The 10,099-nt window shown below is 43.6% G+C and overlaps 1 protein-coding gene across 1 annotated transcript in view; it reads right to left on the bottom strand.

Annotated features, from left to right (window-relative positions):
• Positions 1-282: 282 nt before the first annotated feature.
• LOC109913758 (roundabout homolog 1-like) overlaps positions 283-10,099 on the bottom strand; it is a 58,178-nt gene continuing 48,361 nt past the window's right edge. The window contains exon 16 of the mRNA XM_048603016.1: positions 283-350. Within this exon, the coding sequence (XP_048458973.1) occupies positions 283-350 (68 nt within the window). The remainder of the gene's footprint in view (positions 351-10,099) is intronic.

Below are 10,099 nucleotides of genomic sequence, written 5' to 3'. Positions count from 1 at the left end.
AACACTGGGGTACAAAAGAGATCCCTCTATCGCTTTAACGCCCTGGTGCAGTGCACCCTTTCGGGTACAGGTCTGAGGCTTGCACTGGTTTCACACAGAGATGTACAAACTCTCACATTGCTGGAGACAATTCGTTGTGTGGTTACAGTCTGAATTAAGGGTCACAAAGAATCCAATGAGGAACTTTATCAACAGAACTCTTGTGTCCTCTCTCTACAGTTCTCCGGGATGATTTCAGACAGAACCCTTCCGATGTTATGGTGGCAGCGGGTGAGCCATCCGTCATGGAATGCCAACCTCCTCGTGGGCATCCAGAGCCAACCATTTCGTGGAAAAAGGACGGTGTCCAACTGGATGATAAGGATGAGAGAATTACGGTAATAGTGTGCCTGTAGTTAAAGTTTGTGTGAATATCTGTCTTTTAGCAAGACAATGGCTGGAGTTTGCAAAACAGACAGCGAGGGAAAGCTGGAGCCAAATATGGCCAAACCAGAAAGATTTCAACCCCTCGCCTGAACTACCCTGTGGAGTGCTGCGATGGTGAATGTGTAATCTTTCTTCCTGTTTGATGGGCTGATGGCTTTTGTCAGACATGGCCAGCCTTTGTTGCCCCATTCCTAACTGCCATTAAACTAAGGGTCATTTCAGGTGGCAGTTAAGAGTCAACCACATTGGGTTGGAGTCACATATAAGCCAGACTGGGTGAGGAGTGTCAGATTTCCCTCCCCAAAGGTCATTACTGAACCAGATGAATTCTACACTGATAGGGCATGGTTTCACAGATACTGTCACTGAAACAACAGCCTTCAAATACAGAAGAAAAAGAAATCAGTTGGTTAAATTGGATTTGGACCCATGTCAGCAGAACTCTGAGGAAGGGTCATTCGACCTAGAACATAGAAACATAGAACATAGAACAGTACAGCACAGTACAGGCCCTTCGGCCCACAATATTGTGCCAACCTATTACCCTACTAAGATCAATCTACCCTGCATACCCCACATTTTACTGTCCTCCATCTGCCTATCCAAGAGTCACTTAAAAGTCCCTGAAACTTTAACTCTGATTTCTCTTCACAGATGCTGCCAGACCTGCTGAGCTTTAACAGCAATTTCTATTTTGTCTTGAACGTCACCTCCTTGCTCTTGTACTGTATGCCCCTCGTAATAAAACATTGACTGCTCACTCCACCTGTCCTGCTACCTTCAATGACCATAGCTACACCCAGGTCCCTCTGCTCCTGCTTCCCCTTTAGAATTGTAACTCCTTATTTTACTTGTATTGCAGTCTTCTGCCTGATTACTAAGCCATTGACATCAACGCTATATCGCCATCTCTGCTATATGCTGTTTATGAGGTGGAACTCAGGCCCTACCATCACTGGAGCAGGTCATTGTTTGCTCTTTGAACTGTGAGTCTTCAGCTGTGACTCCATGGGTGTCGCTCATATCCCTGAGGCAGAAGGAAACTCCAGCCCCTCGACACTGAGCCCAGGCTCTGGGATGATATTCCCAATTCAAATCTGTGATGTTGTACTTTGGAGAAATATTATTCAGAACCCTGCAGGGCAACTGCTCTGGAATTGTGTCAGTGGATTTCATTTACACACCCCTAAGAGGGCTGAAGGAGCTCTGGATGAAGGCCTTATTGGGGAGGCAGGACCCCAACCCTCAACCCAATGTTAAACAAATGGCACATTTCTCAGTGCATACCTTGTTTTCAGATACATTGACAGGATGTGCGCATTACTGGCTAGGAATGCATTTATTACTCATCCTCAGTTGCCCAGAGGGTAGCTACATGTCAACCACATTGTCTGGAGTCTCATGTAGCCCAGACCAGGTAACTGTTGGCAGCTTTCCTTGCTCAGTGGCGTTTGGTGAACCAGATGGGCTTTTTCCCAACAATCAACAATAGTTTCCTGGTCACCATTAGACCCTTAACTCCAGATTGCTATCGAATACAAATTCCACTATCTGCCGTGTCTGGATTCAAACCCAAGCCCCCAGAATATTACCGAAGTCTCTGGGTTAAATAGTCCAGTAACAATACCACTCGGCCATTGCCTCTCTGACCTGTTCAGCGAGAGGTGATGTTGTGGGCAGTTAGAGTTTGCATTTGGCTAAGAGTTAGCGGTTGTTGAGGGGAGTAAAATTACAGAAGTCAGCAGCAACTTGAAAATAAGTCCATTCCAAAAATGTTCCCGAATTTGAAGCGTCAGTGGTGAGAAATGATTGGTGAGAAGTGAGGTGAAAGGCAAGGTGGGGTAAGGAGTGGTTTAGGATTTGATGCAGCTGATAGATTGTTGGATACAGATTCAATCTTACCCTTCAAAAGGGAGTTGGATAAGTACTCACAGGAGGAAAAGCTCCAGGGACATAGGGCACAGGTGGGAGATTAGACATAACTCAGTGGCTCATTGAAAGAACTGGCCCACATTTGATGGTCCAAGAGGCTTCCTACTGTGATGTATTGTTCTACAATTTCATGATGTATTTTCTCCTAACTTGCTTTCTGGCATTTGCCGATGCAACAGACACTGAACCTCTGAGCAGTTTATCAAATGTTGGATTGGGTACAGACATTTCCGAGAGCTCAATAAATTTGGTCTATCTTTCTGCAGCAAGTACAGAAATAAAGTCTGCCAGACATTTTGTCTTGAAGCTATAGTTTTGGTTAGTTGTATCTATAAATTCTGAAAGGGATGACTTTAACTTTTGACCCCCTGCCCCCAATCTCCCAGCCTTGCTGGAATGGTGCGCCAGGGTCAGACATGTGGGTGACTTTTAGACAATGGTTAATTGTGTTCTTAATCTCATGGTTTCACTACGTTCACTTCACTCAGCCAACACTATTCCATTGGTGAAAAACTGAGAATCTGCATTTCTATAGCATCTTTCAACACATTTTGAGGAGTAATCACTATCTCACTTAAATGTTCCTCTTTATTCTCTCATGGGCGTCATTGGTATGGCTAGTATTTCTTATCTAGCTTTTGCACTTTAAGTGAGTGGTTTAATAGACCTTTTCAGAGGGCAGTTAAGTTTTGCTGTGAGGGGATGGCCTAGTGGTATTATTGCTGGACTGTTAATCCAGAGACCCCAGTAATGTTCTGGGTTCAAATCCTGCTATGGCAGATGGTGGAATTTGAATTCAATAAATATCTGGAATTAAGAGTCTAATGATGCCCATGAATCCATTGTTGATTGTGTGGAAAAACCAATCTGGTTCACTAATGTCCTTCAAGGAAGGAAACTGCCATCTTTACCTGGTCTGGCCTACATGTAACTCCAGACCCACAGCAATGTGATTGACTCTCAACTGCCCGATGGGCAATAAATGCTAACGTAGCCAGAGATACCCACATTCTGTGAATGAACAAGAGAAGCCTGGAGTCACATTTAGACCAGATCAGATAAGGATGGCAGTTTTTATCCCTAAAGGACATGAGAGAACCAGATGGGTTTTTTTTTACGATGTTCAGTGATGATTTTGTGGCTAGCATTGCTGAGACTAGTTCTCAATTCCTGGTTTATCAATTGAATCTAAATTCCAGAAGCTGAGACTATGGGATATGAATGGGACATGGTGGGATATTTCCTGAGCCCCTGGATTATTTGACCAATGATATTACTGCTCCACCATGACAACCAAGTATGTGTACAGCATAAGCCCACAGGCAGTAATGTGATAATGACTAGATCATCTGTTTTTAATTTTGTTAATGAAATGTTTAAGTCAGAAATGCTATGACACCAGAGAGAACTTTCTCTGCCCCAGTGTTATGCAAAATCACAAGGGTCTGGACAGAATAGATAAGGAGAAACTGTTCTACTTGGTGACCAGCTCAAGAACCGGAGGAGACAGATTTTTGGTGATTAAGTGGTAAATCAGAGCACGACAACACTAGACCACAAGACCATAAGACATTGGATTGGAAAGAGGCCATTCAGCCCCTCAAGTTTTCTCCACCTTTCATTGAAGGAACAGCTGATCTGATAATCCTCAACCCCACTTTTCTTCCTTTTCCCCATAACCCTTGATTCCCTTATTGAATAAAAATCTATCTCAGCCTTGAATATACATAATGACCCAGACTTGAAAGGCAAAAATTCCACAGATTGACGACCCTCTGAGAGAAAAATTCCTCCTCATCTCTGTCTTAGCCTGCGACTCCATATTCTAAAATTACTTTTTCTGCTGCTAGGCTCTCCCATAGGGGAAAACAACTTTTCCACATCTACCCTGTCAAGGCCACTAAGAAGTCTATATAATTCAATAAGATTGCCTTTCATTCTTCTAAACTCCAGTGAGTACTAAATATCTCCTTATGAAACAGTCCCTCCATAACCATTCAGCCTAGTGAACCTTCTCTGGTCTTGCCTCTGATGCCAGTGTATCATTCCTTAGATCAGAGACCCAAAACTGTTCATTGTATTCCAGCTATGGTCTGACTAGTGACTTGTATAGATTTAGCAAACCCTCCTGACTCTAATATTCCATTCCCTTTGAAATAAACAACACTCCATTTGCCTTCCCTATCATCTGCTGAACTCGAATACTAGCCTTTTGTGAATCATGGATGAGGGCTCCCAAATCTCTCTGTTCTGTAGCTTTGTGCAGTCTTTCTCCATTTAAATAATATTCAATTCTTCTATTCCTCAGAGAATTTTGTTGGCTAATTATTAGGATCTAGAACGCACTGCTTGGGAGTATGGTAGAAGCAAATTTAGTTTTTAGAAGAGAATTAGATACAAATAGTTATTTTTGTGGTTTAGAACTTGAATATTGCTGAAATAGACAGATTTTCTTGAAGTTTTTCATTTTGCATTCATCTGGACTATTGACAAGAATACCAATGAATAGTGAAAACAACATTGATACTTTATATGAGGAGAGTACGTGTGTTTGGCAAGTGGACTGTGAGTGTTAGAGGTGTTGCCATGGAGAATACACCAGTTTGATGATGACTGACAGTTAACTACCAAGCTTTATTATGCTTTAATCAAAGCAGGCTGGCTCTGCTTGGTCGTGCCCTTTACATTGCTATTTCTTATGAGTTGTCTCAATGTGTACAAGATGAAAAGCTTCAACAAAATGTTTTTTTTTCCAGAATTTGATAATCATCTGAAGAGAGAAAAATCAGGGATAACAGAATATTTGAGACTAGGGAGTTGCTCTCGCAGAGAGCTAGCATGGACACAGGCTGAGTGGTCTTTCTCTGTGCTGTAACAATTCCATGAAGTAGTGCCATGGAATCTTTTCTAACCACATGAGAGAGGGCATGGGCCTTGAGTTAAAATCTCATCCAAAAAACAGCTCAACCTGAATTACCTCAACCCTAATTATGAGCTCAGGTCTTTGGAGTGGATTCTGAGCCTACACCCTCCTGACTCAAAAGCAACCTACACTTGTTGCATCCTAGTGACTGTCAGTTCGGAGCTGTTACGAACCTGACTGTGCAAGTTGCTAACAACAAGAATGGAGGCACAGGGATTTCCAGCTAAGTCATCTTATTGCAGCCTTTTATGGATTCGAGGCGAGCCAAGAGGAGTCGGGATGTTTGTTTTTCTGCTGATAATGCAGACGTTCCCTTTCCTCCCATTATACTCCAAGTCTTCAGAAGAAGAGGAAAGCAGATTATTATTTCAATGGAGAGAGATTGCAGAATGTTGCGCTACAGAAAGATCTGGGTGCCTTAGCACATGAATCAGCTTGAGCTAGCATGCAGGTAAAGCAAATTGAGAAGGCAAATGGAGTGTTGTTGTTTCCTGCTCAAGAAATGGAAACATAAAAGTGAGGAGGATTTGACTCTAACATATAGGCAATTGGTAATGTTTCACCTGGAGTACTCTGTACAATCTTGGGTACCTTACTTGATTTGATTTACTGTAGTCACATGTACCTAAGTATAGTGAAAAGCTTTGTTTGCGAGCAGAACAGGGAGATCATAGTGAGCAAGGACATACAGCTCAGAGGGTGCTTAGACAGCCCGAGGCATATAGGTTACACTGCACAGGACGTACGCAAAGCAAGATCAATATTAGCAAGATCAACATTATTTGAAGTTAGAGAGTCCATTCATCAGTCTAATAATGACAGGGAATTAGTTGTTCTTGAACCTGCGTGTGTTCAAGCTTCTGCCTGATGGAAGAAGTTGTAGGAGAGCATTACTCAGGTGGGAGGGGTCTTTGATGATGTTGGCAGCCTTTCTGTGGCAGTGAGAAGTATAAATGGAGTCCATGAATGGAAGCTGGCTTCTGTGATGGTCTGGGCTGTGCCTACAACCTTCTGTAGTTTCTTACAGTCCTGGGCAGAGCAGTTGCCGTAACAAGCAGTTATTATGCACCCAGATAGAATGCTTTCTATGGTGTATTTGTAAAGTTGGTGAGGGATCTTATGGACATGCCAAATTTCCTGAGCTGCCTGAGGAAGAAGAGGCATTGTTGTGCCTTCTTGGCCATCGCATCCACGTGGGAAGTCCAGGACAGGTTGTCGGCTATCGTCACTTTGAGGAACTTGACACTGTCAACTCTCTCGACCTCAACTCCGTTAATGTAGACTGGGACGTGTTCTCCTCCCTTCTTTCTGAAGTCAATGATCAGTTTTTTTGTTTTGCCAACATTGAGAGAGATTCAGGAAGGATAGACTTTCATTGGAAGCAATTCAGGAAAAGATTCAGCCAGCTAAATCCTGGGATGAAGGGGTAATTTTATATGGAAATGTTAAGCAGGTTAAGCCTATACCAATGAGAGTTTCAAAGATTAATGTAAGTTTTGTGAATGACATGATTCCAAATGGGCTTGACAGGTTCAATACTGAGAGGATCTTGCTTTCATGTAGGGGCCCGGAATAGAGGACAAAGTGTCAATATAAGGACTCTCCCAGTAATGATGGAAGTGAGGAGAAATTTACTTGCTGTTTGTTTTTGGAAGTTTCTCCTTCAGCAAGAAATGGAGACTGGGTTATTGGATAGATTCAGGGCTCTGTTAGACCAACTTCTGATTGAGGGGACGAGAGTCATGGAGAACTGGCAGGAAAGTTGAGTTCAGCCTGGAGTCAAATCAACCAACATCTCACTGAATGGTGGGGCATGGTCTAACCCTTCTCCTTCAGAGGGCACCATTGCTCTCCCTGTGTCTCCAATGACAGCATTCCCGTTGGAATTGCATTCGGTGGCAGGGAGCGGGGGGTGGAAATCTGAAACTGGTCACCTCAGCCATCTCGAGTGCTGGGGCCAGAGGGGTCCTCTCTTTGAATCTGTCATTTCTGGACAAGACACGTTCAATGCATCACATTTTCCACACTCTGTGAGGAGTGTGGAGAATATTGAAATCAGGAATACTGCCAGTTGGGACTCGTTGGTCACTCGGGGAGTGGGGGGGCTGGGAATTGAGCTATATCATGACAGGGTGACAAGCACCTCATAGAGTGGACAGAGGTTGATGAGGAATGTGGGGACCCCACATGAAGCAGAGGAGCCAAATGGCTTTGTCATAGTGCTACACATTCAATGTGGAACATTTGCATTGAGTGAAATAACACCAAAAGCAGCAGCTTGTATTTATATCATTAAACATCCTAAGATGCTCACAGCATCATTTCCCATGAATAATTGACACCAGGTCACATCAGGAGCCATTAGTCTTGTAAAGCAAAGCTTGTTCTCAGAGTTTTAGGGAGCGTCTTATAGGAGGAGAGAGAGCTGGATAAATTTAGGCAGGGAATTCTAGAATGGTATTTGGTGCCTATAGTCCAACTACTTTAATCTCAGTAAATCAGCAAGTAACTAGCCTCAGATCAGAAGACAGGATGTAGGCATCAAACCTGTACTTGGCATCCAGAAAAATAAAATGTCAGTTGTAACAAAGCGTGACATGTCTGACAGATTATGGCTAAAGGCAGTTGAAAAAAAAAGCACATTACTTCCACACTCTCTGCTATTGTTCCTCCTGGTTGCTGTATTTTGAACAGAGGTATCAAGGTAAAATTATTCTCTAAACCTTTGGCTGCCCTCACCTCACATATTAAATCTTAAAGGGTCACTGGACCCAATATATTAATGTTGTTTCTCTCTCCACAGAAGCTGCCAGAGCTGCTGAGTTTCACCAGTAATTTCTGTTTAAGCTTTACAGCAACTGCAGTTCTTTCATAGAATCATGACCATGCAGATAGAGGCCATTCAGCCCATCAAGTCTGCACTGACCCTCTGAAAAGGATTTCACACCATCTCTGCAACCCGTTAACCCACCTAGCCTGGACATCCTGGATACTATGGGGTAATTTAGCATGACCAACCCACCTAACCTGTACATCTTTGGATGGTGGGAGGAAACCAGAGTAAACCCACACAGACACGGGGAGAATTGCAAACATTGCATGCAGACAGTTGTCCGAGGGTGGAATCGAACCCAGGTCCCTGGTGCTGTGACGCAGCAGTGCTAACCACTGAGCCACCATGCTGCCCTCTTTGTTTCATTAGATCCTCCTGGTGTTCAAAGAGAACCGGAGAGTTCTTACACAATCCTGGCCAGCATTCCTCCTTCAAACTACACCATAAAAAAGTACAAATTAGCTGCCACTTGACTGCTCAAACTTTCATTTCTGTAGCAATCCTTCCCAATCTCAGGGCATCCTAAAGTAGATTTCAGCCAATCACTGCACGTATGATGACCTACTTAACCCACTCTATGATGGTGCCCACATAGCCACTCTATGATGACCTACTTAACCCACTTACTTGGTGCCCCATATAGACCATCCTTAGTTATAGAGTCAGAGAGATCTATAATACAGGAGAAAAAACCCTTCGGCCCATCACCTCCACATTGGTCAAAAACCACCACCTAACTGTTCTAATTCCATTTTCCAGCACCTGGCCTTGTATACCTTGGTATTGCAAAAGCACATCAAAATAGTTCTTCAGTGAGGTGCCTCGCTCACCCTTACAGGCAGTGAGTTCCAGATTCCCACCACCCTCTGGGTGGAAAAGGCTTTCCTCACATCTCCTGTAAATTTTCTGTCGCTTTCGTAAAATCTATGGCCGCTGATCAACTCCATGAAGGGGAAGAGTTTCCTCCTGCCCCTTCTTTGGTTCTCCCCTGCTCCCTATCCAACCTTTCTGAGTAAGATACACCAGCCGAAATCCTCTGGAGTAAGCAATGGAAAAATGTGGAAAATCACTGTTCACTGTGACAGACCTGCACACATCAAATAGCAGGCTTTGAGACTGGCCCTTCCTAAGCAGATTCGGTTAAGTAAATAAAGGTTAAATTATCACGGAAGCTGGAAATCTGAAACAAACACAAAGAATGCTGGAGAAACTCTGCAGGTCTGGCAGCATCTGTACAGAGTTTTGAGTCGAGTGACCCTTCATCAGAATTAGTAGCTAGGAAAGACCAAGGGATGGTGGGGAGAAAGGAGTAAGCAACAGATGGAGATGGAGCCCAGAGAAAGAGATATACAGATAGCCAAACAAAGTAATAGATAATGGTGAGCCAGGGAGAAAGAGAAGCTGATAATAAAGACCACAGGTTGGTGAAAATGGGTTGGTTGTGCTTATGACAGGGCCAGGTCTATGAGGTGGGTAAAGGACATGGGAGCAGGTGCTCAGGCCCTAAAATGATTAAACTTGATCAAACATAGAACAGTACAGCACAGGAACGTGCCCTTCAGCCCAAGATGTTATGCTGAACATGGCGCCAAATTAGACTAATCCCTCCCTCCTGCCCTTGGCCCATATCTCTCCATTCCTTGTATATTCATGTGCTTATCTATAAAAGTCACTTAAACGCCCCTGTCCTATCTGTCTCCACCACCACCCCTGGCAGCATGTTCCAGACTCCTACCACTCTCTGTGTAAAAAACTTGCCACACATATCTCCTTTGCACTTTACCCCTGTCACCTTGCTAATGAGTCCTGAGGGGCCCAGTCAATTCTTAATACAAATCTCTGATGTACTTGTGGAGAGACACAGACAATACTGCACATTACACACAGTCAGAGTAATCACCTTAATCTTGAGGCCATGATTGATACTAATTGTTGGCCCTTTCTCTCTGTGTGTGTGTGTGTGTGTGTGTGTGTGTGTGTGTGTG

The sequence above is a fragment of the Rhincodon typus genome, chromosome 11 (genome assembly GCF_021869965.1).
Source record: "Rhincodon typus isolate 14 chromosome 11, sRhiTyp1.1, whole genome shotgun sequence".
NCBI classification, from domain to species: Eukaryota; Metazoa; Chordata; class Chondrichthyes; order Orectolobiformes; family Rhincodontidae; genus Rhincodon; species Rhincodon typus.
Note: the sequence above shows the minus strand (reverse complement) of the source record. Positions and strands in the feature narration are given on the sequence as shown.